Raw genomic sequence first — 16929 nt, forward strand, 5'->3', positions numbered from 1 at the left:
CTTTTAATTTTTATTTGCTAAAATGTTTTGCTCTGTGGATAGTCATGATGACAGATATCAGAGATGAGCCTTACACCTGCAGTGTCCTTAATTAAAAATCATGTGCATAAATAGCTGGGAGAAGGATCTGGCTGGGTATTGCAGCCTCCCTGTTTTGCAGGGTGTTTGCTCCCCCTCCAGACTCCCTTCTGCTCACAAAAGCAGCTGAAGGGTGGTGATCCAAAAGGGAGAGCTCCACCACAACACCTTATCTCTTCCTTTGCACTGGCTTAGCAATTACCACTCGCCTCTGCCTTGTTGTATTTGTCTGCCCTTACTGCCCAGACCTTTCAGTTTTTAACTCAAATCCACACGTATTGAAAGACAGGGCAGAAATTTTATCCCCAGCACAATCTTCTGCATCCCACTGCATAAGGGCTTTTTCTTTTCCACTTTTCTTTTTAATTGGAGATGGAATTCTAATTGAAACATTTTGAGTGAAAACATTCCTGGACATAAATGGACAGCAAAGGAGGCAGAAATGGAATTGCTGTAAGTTTAATGAATATATTCAGTTTTATTAGTTCAAAAGTAGTACCATAATTGCTTTTTCCATTCAGTGGCTGAAGAAGTTTTCACCAATAATAAATAGGTTTTTTAATGGAAATGGTAGAAGTGGTTATGGACGGTAATAGCCACTACAGTGTTTGCAGTTTTCAAATTAGGTCCACATAATTGCTCATAAAAAGAAAATTTCATTTGTTAAAAATCTCTGAAAACATATTGAATGTGTAATGGTAGAAATGCTGCTGCCATAAGAATTATTTTCCTGTCATATTTAATAATCAGGATCTAGTCAAGTATTTAAATGTGTTGCATAAACAAATACTATATTTGGAAAACATACAAAACCATGTTTAAAAAGTGTGCTTGAAAATATCAGCGACTGCATTTCTTAGACTTAGCAATCGCATCCCTATTATCCAAACAGTCTTCCCAATTAATTGCTTTTTTAACAGATTTTAGCGCTGGGAAATGAACCAGGAATGCTGATAAATTACAAAATCTGTCTTTCTTTCCTCCTTCCTCTGTGTCTGGCTGTGTCTGTGCTGGCTCTGTGCTGTCTGTCCTAGGCCAGATGGTGCGTGGGCGCTCCGTGGTGCTGCGGGCGGCGGGCGAGGGCAGACCCTGCCCGGAGCAGCTCACCCAGCACAGGAGCTGCCCAGTGAAGCCCTGCTACAGCTGGCTGCTGGGGCCCTGGTCTCCCTGCACGGTCCAGGTAGGAATTTCTCCAGAGCTTCCCCCTGCCCGGGGTCAACGGCAAAATCCATCATCAGTTTGTGGGATTCATCATCAGTTCGTGGGCTCGAGGTGTGTCTGTGGCTGGTGGAGGTCTGCAGGGAAGAGGGGGAAGTTCAGGAGTGGTGAACCCCTGCCCCTCAACTTCCAGCCATCAGCTGCCATTCATGAGGGGTGATATGGGTTGAGCTCATGGAATTACTGTAGGGGATTTATGGATTGAATGGGGTTGACTGGGCATAGTCATGGTGACCTATAATTTAATTACATAAAATATCTCTAACAAGAAAATAGATGCACTAGATATCAAGACAGCTAAGCCTTTTTTAATCTTTTTTTTATTTCCTTTTTTTTTTTGAAGGAGTGTACAGCAGGTCTTACCCCCCAGGTCTCCAGTACAATAGTGTGAGTTATTGTGTGAAGGGCTGGTTTCGACTTTCTCCTTACCCTGGCTATCTTTTTAATGATCTAAAAATGTCTGGATTCAGTTCCCATGTGCTGTCCCTATGCCTGCCACCTTTGCTCAGCACTGGGGTCATCATTTTTTCACTGGCAATGACTTCCATCAAGCTTGAATTGACTTTTTCTTCCCCTCTATGCTTTTTCTTCTCTCCTTATCTGTTAGATCACATTTCCAATATTAAAACATATTAGTTGGTAACCCAGTTTAAGCAGAGGTGAATCTTTCACAGTGAGGTTTATCAGCCTGCTTAAATCTGGCTTTGGTGAGATGGAGGCAGAAGTGTGGTGGAATAGAGCCCTGTCTGGTCCCAGGGGACAGGACCTGTGCCAGATCTGTGGCTGCTTCTCCACATTATATTGTGTAGGAGATTGAAGCCAATAATGCACATAAAGGCACACATCTCTTGTGATTTCTGCTCTGCCAGTGCCTTGAATACCCACGTGGCTTCTCACAGTGGTGGAGGGATGTGAAGTGAATATGTGAGTGGCACAATAAGTACCCAGAATTGTCTTAGGTTTTCACAAATGAAATCTGGATTGTGACAGTCCAAGATCAGAGAAACAGAAGTATATTTATATTTTCTCTAATCAACAGCTCATTGCAACTACTGATGTGAATGTGGTCCTTATATGTGCTGTACTCAGCATGTATAAAATGTATAAAACATATGTACAACATAAATAGAACAAAATGATAGTATCAGCTGGTATTTTGTCTAGCTAACATAAGCAGATTCTGTTAAGCATCAGGGAAGAGACTTTCAACCATAGGAGCTAACACACCTGATAAAAAAAAAATTAGTAGGGAAGCTGAATGAAGGCCGTGGCTTACTCCAGATAAATAACATGTTGTGCAGATTAAATTGTGCCCATCCCAAACCCAGCTAAATTTCAGCTCAGAGCGAGTAATCACATTGTTCTGTAACCCAGATACCATCCCTGCATTCAGTGAGTTAGAGCCTGCTTCTCTCCTTCAATTACCACAGAGCAGTTTCTCTCCCCTTTGCTTTGTTTTGGAGAGAAGCCATTTTATTCATGTTCACTTCTCTTTAATGAGGTGCTTAGGAATTAAATGTAGTTCATAAATACAGGGTGATTTATTCTGTGCTTTACCCGAAAAGAAGCTTAAGCCTGTGCTCTAAAGAAAGCTTTCAGAATTCCTGTTTTCAAGGATGCTTTGTGAAATAAGGTAAAGCATCCTATGGTAAAGCCATAATGCATGGTGTGAAAGTGTCTTCCTGTAATAATAGAAATGGGACAATTAATTATAAGGCTAAAATATTTTTTCCTTGTATTATAACTGAGACTGCAATTCCTAGTTGTAGGAGGACTATTTTATGCTAAATTGACTTCATGTGAATAATTAGAGGTGTCTTTGTGGTTAGAAATAGAGCCTGCTAAGTGTTCTGTGTTGCTTGATTCTCACAGTATGGAAATCTCTGTGTAATTGCACACATCCCAGGCACACCTGTGTCAGCATGGGGCATTTCCTCTGCATTCAGAGGGTTGCAGAACTTAGAAACTGGTCAGTACATGTAAATTTTAAAGGGTTACAGGACATTTATAATTCTTCTCCTAGAGTTGAAGTGGTTTACTCTGATTAGCTCAAAAAAAGGGAAAAAATTAGCAGTGTCTGACACTGTTCATTATTTTTTCCATTAAGGGAATATAAGTAGAATAGCCAGGCATTATCAAACACGAGCTGGCTGACATTCCTAAAAAGACTAAGAACCTTTCCTTTCTAATGGTTTTAAAAGCACTCCCTTAAATGTGATCACACAACACTCCCTCATTAGAGAGACTTTTACCTGATTAAATGCTCATCAACCTGGGAAAGCATTGCCCAATCAACATTTACCTAAAATAATTGTGAACACATGAACTCCAGTAAAAGCCAAAAAGGGAAAACTTTTCTTCAAGGCACATCTGGGTGAAGCATCTCATTAGGGCTGTTACCTCCTGTCTTGTTAGGGTGTTCTGTGTGGGAAGCATCAGATGTGATGGGAGAGAGGGCTCGTGGAGATGCTACCTTGCATTAGTGTGTTACTGAACTCCAGAGATTCCTGACTGTCCAACACAGGAGATGTAAACCTTCTCATTTTCCCAGCAGGGTGAGAGGTGGAGGCTCCATGCAGGTGCTGGTGGAAGGGCACATACATCCTGTTTTTAGGAAACCCAGCATGGGTTCTGTGTTCTCAGTACGGTCAGCACAGGAGTTTTTGCAGACAAATGGCAGGAATCCTTTGTGGAAGTCAAATTCCCACATATTTCCAGCAAGGAGATCATGATGCAAGAGCCAAATCCCGGTCCTAGACAAACCTCAGAGTATCACACCTTCCAGAGAAGAGCTTTTACAACAAAGAATTGATCCCTGAATTGAATATGTGATGGTTTCCTTGGCAGCTCTCCTCTGATAGCAGCTATTCCCTGCATCCTCAGTGTGCCATTGCTGGCACAAACTTCCTCTGTTCCACACCTGTTGATTAGATCTTCAAGTGTATAATTTTGGGGACATGAATAATTTTGAAGATGATAAGGAAGTTAATGCAGTGCTCCTGCATTGCTTAAGACCCTTTCAGATATACCAAAAAGCATCTCCTACTGTAAGTGAGAGTGTGACATTTTAAATGTGTTCAGTTGATTGTAAAAAACCCATTGCTGGTCTTGAGAGAAAAAAAGCAAGTGGGAGCCACTGTTAAAAAGCAAATCTTTCTCTTTAGGATTGTTTTGAGAATTCATAGGTTTGGGTTTTGGTTTTTTTTATTCTAGACATTAGAAAATATGAATGAAGCTCCATTATAGTGTGATAGAAAAATGGAGAGTGTTGCCTGTGGCCTTTTATAGTGGAAACTGTTGTACTGGAAAAAATTATTGTTTTGACCTATTTATTCCTCAGTATTCTTATTATTTATATATTGATTTGTATATAAATAATTATATAGAGGAAGTAGAAGAAGTATATTTTTGAAAACCCTTCTTGTCTTCTCCAGTCATGTAGTCATTCTTTGAGTCACTTCAAACTGGAGATACTGCAGTTTGATTAGTGCCCATCTCCCCCAAGAATATTCTCCCTTCATCTTCTGTTCCCACCAGCCATTTCTAAGCACTCTAACCCAGTGGACAGCTGCATGAGTTTTTCACACACCATTAATCTCAGACCACAACAGAAGTTTCTGCAGTGAAACAGTAATTTAGAACAGTAAGTTACACGCTGACTAAAGTGAAACACTGTTAAAAACCTGGAATCTGGCTGCATACAATAAATCTACACTAATACTTCTTTAAGATGCTTTAGATTAGCAGCTGCTCTAAATCCAGCTAGTTATTTCTTTTTATTGTGGATCTGCAGCAGAAAGGAGGGAGAGAATGCAAAAGCTGCCAGGTGTGTGCAGGAGAGGCGTTCTTGAGATTCCTGCTAGCAAACCTGCTGCTGGATGAATGCACTCAGTAGGAACCATTCTGTTCTGCAGATGAAGTCCATTATTTTAAAAGAATCCACTGCCAAGAAATCCAAAGGAGCATTTCCCTTGGTTATATAAAGGCAATGTTTCTTCCTTCTTCTTGAGTTTTGTTTACTGAATTTTTCTCAAGTGCCGTTTCCACAAGGCTTCAGGCGCGTGTTCATAAGGCATCATGCAGACATGAGGCACCTCAGCAGCATCACAGCTCCTCATCTGATGGGAATGAAACAATTCCACTCTCTAGAAATAGCCTCAGTGCTTCATCTCTCAGAGCATCCTCGGCCCTCGATCATAACTTTAGCCCGGGAATATTGATTTTCCACTAAAGGATGTTCTCTTCAGTAGTTTGGTGTATGCCAGGGTATTTCAGGACTAGGATTATGAGCATGGAGTGGCCCAGATGGAGCCTCCTTTTTCTTGTTCAAATGGGGTTTAGTGCTGACAGGTGGTGGCTGATGGGTTGGGTGTTTTGGTAATGTGTGTGAATGTGAATTGGTGATCTCTGCTCCAGATCTGGTCACTCCCTTTAGAACATGACACAGACAGCCCACAGTGCAGGAAGGATTTTTGCTGTTGCAGGGTTTAAATCATGTGAGTGCTCTTCTTGGGTTGTATCATCAAAGGAGGGTAGAAGAAATGTCTGTTCCTTATGAGCAAGCTCTGGTCTTGGCTTCTTAAGAGAAGCCCAAAATGCCTGTACTCATCTAATTTGGCACTAATTAAGAATCAGTGAATTCATTAATTTGAGTAAAAGGCATGAAGGGCAGACCTCAGAGATGGTATTAATCCTTTATGAATGTATCCTCTTCCACACTTTTGATAATGACACACTTTCCTGTGTGGCCCTGCCCCTGCCTCCAAGCTTCTGTGGAGAGGTGTACAGAGGAGATCTCCATCTGTCTTCTCATAACTGGGGATACTGTTGAGGACTTTTCATATAGAATCAACTGTGTTTCTTCTGTCATTTGCTAATGCCATTGATGTGTGCCTCTGTTCCCTTTCACCATCCTGTAGGGTGGACAGTGTGGAGATGGATTGCAAGTCCGCAACCTCACGTGTGTAGTGCATGATGCATCAGTTTCTGCTACATCCAAACCAGTAGAAAATGCATTATGTGGTGAGCTACCATCGAAAGAAAGTGTGCTGCAGTTACCCTGCTCTGTGCCTTGCCCAGGTAAAGGCCTTGGAGGGTCACAGTGAATTTTCTGCCTGTGGTAGCTGTCTGAGGTGGACATGCTCCCGTAGTTCTGAGTACTGTCAAGCCTTATAGCACAAATTATGCTTCAGCAGATCAGATAAATGCTCAGTCTGCTGTTTCTAGACCATCTAAGAAAGTCTTCCTTTGTTTTTTGAGAAAATGAGATACGCCGTGAAGCAGAAAATCCAAATATTTTTTACTACAGAGAGACATCCTAGGGATATTAAAGCTGCTGTATGCTTAGGTTAGCCTTATCCTTACCCTTACCCTTCAAGGCTAATTCTTTTTGAAAACCTGTGATTTCTTGTTTCAATGTGCAGGCGACTGCCACCTGACAGAGTGGTCGGAGTGGAGCTCCTGTGAGCTCACCTGCATCAGTGGCAGGAGCTTTGAGCCCAGCGGGCACCAGTCTCGATCCAGGGCCTTCGTGGTGCAGGCTGCAGAGAACCGGGAGAGCTGCTCGGGACAGGAGATGGAGACACGGCCCTGCTCAGGTAACTGGGCCACAGCTCTGCTTCCTGCCCACCAGGAGCTTGTCCTGGGCTGGTTGCAAGGTGAGGAGTAACTGGTGTTGGTGTTGCAGGAGGGAAGTGTTACGACTACCTGTGGCAGACCAGCCCTTGGCGGGACAACGTGCGCATGGTGTGGTGCCAGCGCTCGGACGGAATCAATGTCACAGGTATGTCCCCACACGGCCTCGCACACTTGTGAGTGAAATGTCCCCACAGAGGCTTTTCTGCTTCTGCATCTGTTGCTCAGAGGGAGTTGGGCATCCTTCTTTGCTCTTCCAGAAATTTCAGTTTGGATTTTTTGTGTGTAGGGAAGACCAACCTTGCTGTCAGCTCAGCATCACACACATATTGCACAGGAGTATTTGGGCTAATTGCCCTTACAGTCTGGCTGGTCATGGGAAGAAATCAGTGCACACATACTAAAGGGCTGCCTGGGCTGGCTTGCATAGCCCTCAGTTCAACCTTCTTGCGGCTGTGAAGAGCAGAAGAGAACATCACACGCGTGGTAGAGACCCCATCTTCTGTACCTCCTCTTCTTTTCAAAACACAGGAGTCTCAAATCACTCAAACTGTGAGATTCCTGCTGTTGCCATGACCTACAAATTCTGCCTGTGAAGGATGAAAAGGGGAATTCATGGTCAGAACTTTGAAGCTCTGTGAGATTGACAAAGGCAGTAGGGCTGCATGTCCATGGGATCTCTTTCAATATGCACAGGGTAAATGAGGAGAGAGTGGAAAGGAAAACGCAGATGTTCATGTCTAGTTCTATTTATAATGACTAGTTAGGATAATAACAAAAGTCTTATGTGCAAAGGTTGCCAAGTATTTAAGAACTCATTAACATGTTTTTATTCCTATAGAAGTACAGGCTTTCCCAAGTGAGGATGGGCAAGGGCGTTATGTGGATTATGTCTTTTTATGTAGATAAACCATTAATGAGGACACAGAAGATCTGCATCTAATTCTGGATTCTGTCCCCAACTTCCTATGTGGCCAATGGCAAATTGCTTAAATCTGTATATCTCTGTTCTCCATTAACAAGATGGGTATGATAATAATTCCCTGCCTTGTTAAGGCAAATTAATTAATGCGATGCCTACAGATATTATGTTAATGTGCTTAATAGACTAGTATTTAACTATATAAAATAAGCAGGCAGGCACTTCTTACACTGTGGTGATCTAAGACAAAAACATTTTGAAACATGCCTGTGAAGGCACTCAGTGTTTTCTTTTGCAGGAGGGTGTCCTCTTCGGACAAAACCTGCCGAGGTCCGGCACTGCAGCCCGCCGTGCAGAAAACCCTTCTCCTACTGCACACAGGTAACTGCTCACTGCAGAACAGGGCTGGGAAATTAACTCTGCAAGATTTAATCAGATTGCATCTTAGATTGCATTCCGGGACTTGGAAAATAGTTTAGTTTGTCCGTGGTACCACCTCGAGGATGTTGTGGGAATTTCATCCTGAAAGAAAACCATGAACCTGCAGAAACGATGCGGTGTTGCAAGTTTGGGTTTGTTCTGTGGAGGGGTTTTGGTTTTAATTTTAAAATTAAACCTCTTGGTTTAATTTTAATTGAGTGCTGTTGTAGTGTTCTTTAGAAAAGGGACTGTTTAAAACTTTTGTAAAAGAGGAGATAAAGGAGCATCAATCACCTGTTTGGATCAAGAGTGTCAGACCCTCAGACAGACATTATAGGTATAAGACAATTAGCAAAGGAAAACAATATTAAAAAGCCATTTTAAAATAGAAATCCAGAAAACTGAGTATGTATTTAGCAAACCACAGGCTTCTAAAAAACCTCTGGAAGAAACTGCTTAGTCTGATCCAGGGTAATGGGTATTAGTCATAAGAAAGCTTCATTTTTATTTCACCTTGTGAAATACTGGAGTGGAAACGTGTGAGGAGGGTTTGGGTCTGTAGGAGGATTGGTTTTGGTTTGTCTGTTCTATTGCCCAGCAGGGTCAGTGGGAAAATTGTTACTTGCAAGAGGAGTTTGCCACAGATTCATGTTGTTAAGCCTGTTGGGATGAAAATGTTTATATGTTGGACTTCTTTGTAATTACTGACTCTTTTTCAACCAATTCCCCAAATATATTTGTGCTTTTTTGAACTGAAACAGGTTTGCAGGTACCAGTTGCTGGCTGGTTTGGTTTGGTGGTGGTGAATTTGCACGTGCAGGTTACACCTTGCAGTTTGTTCAAGCTTTCCCTGCAGTGTGCACTGTTGTGTGAGAGGGCAGTGCTTGGTTTAATGCTGAATTCCCTTTTATCTGCCAGAGAGGAGTCTGCGGCTGTGAGCGGGGCTACACAGAAGTAATGAGATCAAATGGGCTCCTGGATTACTGCGTGAAGGTACCAGGTTTAGAAGATAAGAAAGCTGATGTTAAGACCATCGCCGGAAAAAATAAACCTGTCAACTCCAAAATGCATGACATTTTCAAAGGATGGTCTATTCAACCTTTTAATCCAGGTGAAAAACTTAAATATGAATGGAATAGATTGTCTTTAGAAGGTTTCTGTAGAGGAAAGGTACAAGCTTTGTAGATGATAGCATCAGAGATGGTGTCTGGGAGCTGCAGAGCGACCTCCCAGTTTCCAGCTCGTGTGCTGTCTTTCATGCCTTTGTGCCTGTACAGAGGAATCACAATCTCTTATGTTGGGAGATAGCAAAGACAGAATGAAGCAATAATATTTTGCAAAAGTATGCTCATATGTGATTTGAGGGGATGTTTAGAACTATTATCTGATGATGTTTCTGGAAGTAATATGTTTGGCCTAGGAAAGATATTGATCACTAGTGCTTCAGAAATTTCAGAGCAGAAAGTGCTTAAGATTTCATTAAAGAAAACATTGGTTGTTTCTTGCCATATTTCAAAAACATATGAAAAGAATAGGGTAGAAAGTGTACAGTTTAGTCTTGAGGGTCGAAGTTACAACATTAGAAGTGTCCCACAAAGGCAAACAAGCTGTTGTGCCCAAGCAGCTCATCCCAGGTGGATCTTTGACATCCACAGCACAAAATCCTTCCCAGCTGGAACCACAAACTGCATGTGCCCGGATTGGTCCATTGCTCTAATGTCTGGTTCCCATTTTGATTGTTGTTTTGAAAATTAATTCACTCAAAACAAATTTCTGAAATGCAAATATGACTTTAAAAATGGGAAGCAAATGTGTCAGGCACATCAGGTTTTACTGAAATGCATCTGTTCTCCTCGTGTTATGAAATACTGGCAGTGCAGTTCCTCCCCCTCTTCAGGTACCTGACATTGCATTTGTTTGCAATTAGTTCCTGATGAACACGAGACTTTAGAAAACATGTAGAGAAAGGTTCTGTTAGGGGGTTCAGGGAGCCATAATTCTGTCTGATATATGTGATCACACTTTGAATGTTACATTTACATATTTGATTTGCAGACAGTGGTTAACCTTTGCGTTGACAGTCTCTGGGCTCACAGAGCTCAGTCCAAAGCCTTTTAAAGTTGGCTGCTTTTCGATCAAGCCCTTCATCCAGTTCACCCACACAGTTCACCTGCAGTCTGAGTCACAGGTGTGGGGTTAATTGCCTTTTTGTCAACACCCCTGGCTCTCTGCAGGCTGGCTTAACTTGGGTATCATCTCTTTGCCTGGTACCTTTATGGGGTTAGAAAAAGGGAGGGAGGTGTAGGTAGATGCTGCAGTCCTCTCTTTTTAAATCAGCATTTGAGTCTGCAGCACTAAAAGCTTCTGGAGGGCTTTACCTCAATGCAGCACTTGAGAGCCAACTCTCACCCAAGGTCTGCAACAGAAACAGTGACTGAGGCACTTTTACAGAACAGGGTGTTGCCTAATTTACAGCAGAAATGTTACAGAAACAATATATGGGAAGGGAATAAAGGTGCCCCATGCGTGCTAAGTGTGTCACCAGCCCTGTGGCATCCTGCAGTTAACTCTTCAGTCTGTATTTGCTCCTCAGACCCCAGCTCAAGGCTAGTGCTCTTCAAAACCCTCCCCTTTGACAAAATGTGTAATTGCTCAGTGTGTAAGAGCCTCAAAGAGGCTCTCAGGCTCACTGGCCTGGGGATTTGCAGGGGTTACTGCTGGCTGGGCCAGGAAACCACTGCTACCTCCCCATTCTGCTCTTGATAGCAGGTCTGTGGTGAGAGCTGCCTGCATGGATGGCATTTTACACCCTGCAGCACCACAGTCCTTGACATTGTGTTGGTCAATCAAAGTGCCTTCTCCAGCTTATCTGTGGTTTCCCTTTCCATTTACAGTTTGGAACACTAATTTTATTTTGATTAAATGAGGCTGATGTTTTTGTTCTTCTATAAATGCTCTACAGGAGTGCACAGAACTGATTGCAAATCAGGCTGTGTTTTTCCTCTCTTAACTGCACTCTGAGAGGCCAGAGTTCAGGTACAGAAACTTTTCTTCAACTTGAGAGGCAATTTAAATAGCATTGTTTAAATTGTCAGATGACATGGTCCAGTGCCTTTCTGCTGGGGATGGAGAGCAGAGCTGCCTTCACAGCAGACATGCTGTGATGCCTTTATGGGGCTGTGACAGTTCCTTTGCAGGATTGCTAAGTATTTCTTGGCCATCTCCAGGTGAGAGGGCAACAAATTTCATACCTAGACTTCAGCAAAAGAACTCAAACAAACCAGGCCAGTCCTGATGAACAGAGCTCTTCCCCCATGGGAGATAGCCTGCAAGTGTTTGGAGGAGCAGAAAAAATCTGTGAGAGGTACTCAGCCTTTCCCCAAAGTCTGGAAGAAAAATGAGAAAGAATGGGATCTGATTAAATGTGTTTCCCTTTGAAAAAATTTGTCATTCAAACATAAAATGAAAACCAGGCTCAGTGATTGTCCCTCTCACTTGACTGGATTTGAAATGGCCTCTGTCAAACCGTGTCTGTGGGCACAGCACAGGCTCCTGTTCCTGCCTGCAGGGTGTATTTGCAGCTCTGCTGATGTGAATCAGCTCAGACTGCTGCTGTGGAAAAGCACCAAACCTGCTCCCTGCAAGGAAAGCTGTGCAGCCAGAAACAGAGGCAGGAACAGAAATATTGATCTTTCCAAAATTGCAGTTATTATTAATGCAAACCTTGTAATTAAGGAGCTGTCCAAGTGAAGTGTTCTGAGACAAGGGAATGTTTGAACAGCCTCAAGCCCATGTGTGCATGGAGGGGTTCCTGCAGGGCTCCTGGGTCACTGCAGCCCAAAGAGCCCAATCCACAGCCTTACCTTGTCTTAAAGCCACTTTTGTCTGCTGCTCTGTGCCCCAGCCAGAGAGCTCTTTCCAGCTTTATCCCTCTTACTGTTACAAAGCCTATTCTTGTTTTTATTCTAAGCTGAATTTATTCCTATTTGTTGCCCAAGTGTTTCCCAGTTCTAAGCAGCTTTCCCACTTGTGTGCTTGCTGGTGTTTACCCCAAGTGACCCCCAAGTATTTATAGAGAACAATCCCATCCCTTCTCAGCCCTCAGCTAAACACATCAGGTGTTGCCTGTGTCTGTCTGGGTCAGCTCAGCATTGAACTGCCTCTGCCAGAGCAGCCACTGGGCTCTGGAGGGAAGGTTCCCCAATTACCCTGTGCCTCTGCCTCTTTACATTAAAGTTTTGTCTTTAAAATTAGGGATTATTTCAGAAATCTTCCTATCAAAAATATGGGGTTTATTAATTATAGCCAGTCTCTGCTGTGTTCCTCATCAATGATGCTACTAATTTCTCTTTAATTGATCTCTTAAAACTTTGTGTATTTTAGAATAAAGTTTTTTATTCTCTCCTACCTCTGTCCTTTTTCCTTGTCTTCCAACAGATGGTAAACTGAAGATATGGGTATATGGAGTATCAGCTGGAGGGTTCTTCATCATCATTTTCCTAATTTTTACATCCTACCTGATGTGGTGAGTATGGCAGGTATTCTGTCCTTAAATAACAGCTAGTTTGCTTTTATTTAAACAATCCAAAATACCCCACAACACTGCACTGCTGGCATTTGATGGTCAAGGCTTCAGGAAAGGATGGAGGCTGTACTACCTGAGTTCTTCATTTGGCCCCTGCCTCAGAGTAATTAAAACTCTCCAAACTGTAAATGTTAACAGCTGTTACTGTGAAGAAGTTTGGTGACCATGCAGGGAAAGAATTATTTTGGGTTATCAATAGGCCCTTATATTTATTCAGACTTCTGTTGGGACTAGAAAGAGGTTTTATTATATTCTTCAAAAAAAGGATGAAGTAAAACTGAAGAAAGGCAAGGAGAGTGATTGGAACAAGGAGCTGGCTTCTGCTCAAGGAAGGACTAAATAGAATAGGGACATTCAGTTGAAAAATGATGTTTGATGTGGGAATACAATAGAGATCTATGAAGTCATGAATGGGGGAGAAAAGGGTGCTATGGAATTTTTATCTCCCACAATAAGCGAAGTAGGAGGCATCTGATGAAATGGTTGTTTAAAATAAACAAAAGAAATTATTTTTCTAGCAGTGCATTATTACCCTGTGAGCTCGCTGCTGCCAGGGCTGTGCATGCCAGGAAGATAAATGGATTCAGAGATGGCTTAGGAGTTCATGGGAGATTGGGTCTCTTGGTGTTAATTGTGGTTTCTTGGCTGTTCGCTACAGCTCAGAAAATCCCTAAATAGGTTTTTGCAGTGAATACATCCAGTGAGAACATGTCCTGTGTCTAAAGCTGCTCTTGCCAGCCTTTGTTAAGGACAGGTAGCAGGTGTGCACCTTTGGGCTCTGGGGTTTTGCTGGGGGTGAGGGCTGTGTGCCCTCCTGCAGCACAGGGGAGGTGGGCCCGGCCTGACAGAGCCCACCTTGCCCTCCCTGCTTGGAGTACTTGGGATGCCATTGATGCCTCTGGGGGGAAAGAAAGGGAGAAGGGGGAAGCATCCAGGTGTCCTGCAATTCCCAAGGATTTGGCCTGAACTTACAAACATTCCCAGTGCAAATTGGCCCAAGCCCTTTCCAGTCAGGACAGGCAACCAGAGAGTTGCAGCCGTGGCCTGATGGCATCACTGCCCACTTCCATCCTCTCTTCCTCCACTTCCCTTTCTCTCTCTCACTCTACCTCCCAATCTCTCTCTTGGGTTAAAAGCTCAAATAATAGCAGCTTAGGAGCTGCAGCTTCCTTATTTTCCAAGCCATGTAGCTCCATTTCTCTGTGGCTTCACAGCAGAGGATACAGAGGATTTTTTAAATAACATTACACACTTCTCCATCACTTGGAGGCTGCTGAGGAAATGCATTTCTCAATAATAATTATTGTTGCTTCAATACCATGCCAAAGAAAAATGAGAATATCCCAGTCCCAGACAGCTCATGTTCCAATTTTTCTGTGAGGTGTTCCTTGTTTTGTCAGCTGTGAGAAGAGATGGGAGACGAATGTGCTTTATTTCCTCTGCAGATGGGGAGCACAGCTGGCTGCCCCTTCCTGCCAGGCTGTGTGTCCATATCACACACAGAAAAGCACCAGGGGGGCCCTGTGGTGCCACCCAGTTACAGCATTCAGTAGCCACCATGGAAAGTTGATTTTTTAAATTGAAGTTTGGGGCTTGAGGATGTTTCTGAGCTTGTTACAGTTGGTAATTTTGTCTTCTGAAATGCTTTTCTTGCAGCAAAAAAACGAAGCAGCATCAAAGCCCTCCACCCCAGCAGAAGCCTCTAACCCTGGCCTATGATGGAGACATTGATATGTAACATAAACAGGAAATCCAAATGTAGACATCAACTGCCTTAACTGCTTTCTTTTTTGGAACTCTCCGACTTCTCAGTTTTTTGAGGAATCTCCTGATGTATAATATCCTGGGCAGAACAGAAGTATTGCAAGCTGAAAATTTTGCCACCTCTTTATTAAAGAAAAAAAAATGGAGTAAAAAACTTGGATCTTGTGAAACTTTTCTGAAGAGAACAGCAACTACATCCCTTCCTGTTGAACAATGGGAATAACAAAAAAAAAAAAAAAAGAAAGAGAGAGAATCTACAGACATCAAAAGGAATTAGTTGAAAAAAAAGGCATGACAATCCCAAGGAAATTGTGACATTTACTGTAAATGACAAGTTTGACACAGCATCATTATGCACTATATTAGTGCAGGGTTCTTTATTCTTCACATACTTCAACAATGAGTTTTCTAGTGTTTACATTTCGTTCAAAGACTTTAAAACCAGATCATGTATTTTGAGAAATGCAAGGAAGAATGAGTTGAAGTGTCTGAAGTTATCAGGTTTTTTAAAGTTTCTTCCTTCTTATCCTGTTTTCTAGTCTGGAATATGATTTGGCTTCATTTCCACCTACAGGACAGAATAAGGATCGTTATGAAAAAGCATAGGTGGTTTCTTAACCAAGAATATTTTCTAAAGAGCTGAGTAGATAGGTGTTTTGATGAATGGCTAGAGGATTTGATTGTTTAAAAAGGATTTCAAATTAAATTAAACCATGTAGATACATTATGGCCAGTTTAAATTGTTATTCAGTTTAATTAAACTCTGCTTTTGTATTTAAATTTTCTTATCTGAAATATTTATAAATTCCTTTTTTTGACTTTAATTACCTGACCTCATTTAATATACATCAAACACAAATGCAGTTTGTAGAAGGTCTTGCTTTTTTAAATGTTTCAGAACCACTGAGAAGTTACATGTAAAATTCTGGGAACATTTGAAGAGGGTAAGTGTTTATAATAGTGTGTGTTGCAAGTAAGAAAGTGCCATCTTGTGGTATTGACTTGTATTTATAAGCAAATAAAATGCTAAAGAGAGTGAGAAAATTGCTTCTGGTATGTTGAATTAAATGTGTGTAAACGACTTGTGTTATTAGTCATTTACTGAGCTGGGATTGGCCTCGGATCTCAAACTCCTCTGGCATTGTTTTGTGCTGCAGTGATTAGTGAGAGAAAGAGCACAGACAAGTACAAGTCGAGAGAATAATTGCAGGTCTGGAGAATGCTTGGTCTTATTTTTAACTCAATGCTGCTGCTCATTCCAATAATCAGAAGAGAAAGAGAAGAATTGTTACCAGCCCAGCACCTTCCCCTTCCAAAGGTACCTGGATCATCACAACAGATGGGTAAGACTGGGGCAGAAGGCATTTCTCATCTTGTCATGTTGCTTTTCACAGCTTTGTAAAGTGGTTTGAATGTTATGGTTCTATTGAAAAAATGATGGAATTGCAGACAGGTTTCCTTCCCTAGGTCAGGATCCCACCCACCCAGCATTGCTCCTGCAGCATCCAATTGAGTGCCACTAAGGCAGGGTCAGGAATGTGCTTTTCTCTTCCTTCATTACAAAGAAAGGCTGATGGAATTGTGAGGGGAACTTGTCTCGTGTGTCTCTGGCCCTGAAAATGTTCTGCTGGCCCTGCTTTCCACCTTACAGCTATAACTGTTTATGGAATATAACCCAGGATCTGGTGTTTCCCAGTAACACTGGGATCCTAAATCTTTTTTAAGAGTGTTGAAGCATTGAGTAACATCTACAGAGGAAGAATTACAAGGGGAATAATGATCTGGTGTCATTAGGAACAACCCTGACAGATCTTAATATATTTTGTCTGTGGGATACCCTGTCAGCAGAGTGGTACTCTCTGAATAATGAAGGAATGAGCTCCATTAAGCCTGCTGTTCAGCAAGGCATTGGAGTGGGCAAGTTGGTGTAATAATAGCAAAAATGACAGCTGGAACATGTGGTCATTGCCCTCAGCATCAGGGTAAATTACAGTCCAAACTATGATAGAAGAGGAGGCTCTGGGGAGACCTCAGAGCACCTGCCAGTGCCTAAAGGGAGTACCAAGAGAGCTGGAGAGGGACTTTGGACAGAGGCATGGAGTGACAGGACAAGGGGGAATGGCTTCAAACACAGGGAAGGTTTAGATGAGATATCAGGAAGAAATTCTTCCCTGTGAAGGTGGTGAGGACTTGGCACAGGTTGTCCAGAGAAGCTGTGGCTGCCCACAGTGTTCAGGGCTGGATGGGGTTTGGAGCAGCCTGGGGTAGTGGCAGGGGGGCAGAGCTCTAAGTCCCCTTGTGACCCAAA

The 16929-nt window shown here is 42.5% G+C and overlaps 1 protein-coding gene across 3 annotated transcripts in view; it reads left to right on the top strand.

Moving 5' to 3' along the window:
• Nucleotides 1–15702, top strand: part of THSD7B (thrombospondin type 1 domain containing 7B) — a 300207-nt gene extending 284505 nt beyond the window's left edge. For all 3 annotated transcript variants that reach the window (XM_077181738.1, XM_054636437.2, XM_077181739.1), the window contains exons 22-29: nt 1113–1258; nt 6216–6375; nt 6720–6893; nt 6983–7078; nt 8151–8233; nt 9191–9383; nt 12710–12797; nt 14514–15702. In XM_077181738.1, the coding sequence (XP_077037853.1) occupies nt 1113–1258; nt 6216–6375; nt 6720–6893; nt 6983–7078; nt 8151–8233; nt 9191–9383; nt 12710–12797; nt 14514–14595 (1022 nt within the window). In that variant the 3' untranslated portion in view covers nt 14596–15702. The remainder of the gene's footprint in view (nt 1–1112; nt 1259–6215; nt 6376–6719; nt 6894–6982; nt 7079–8150; nt 8234–9190; nt 9384–12709; nt 12798–14513) is intronic.
• The last annotated feature ends 1227 nt before the right edge of the window (nt 15703–16929 follow it).

This window comes from Agelaius phoeniceus, chromosome 7 (assembly GCF_051311805.1).
Source record: "Agelaius phoeniceus isolate bAgePho1 chromosome 7, bAgePho1.hap1, whole genome shotgun sequence".
In the NCBI taxonomy this organism is placed as follows: Eukaryota; Metazoa; Chordata; class Aves; order Passeriformes; family Icteridae; genus Agelaius; species Agelaius phoeniceus.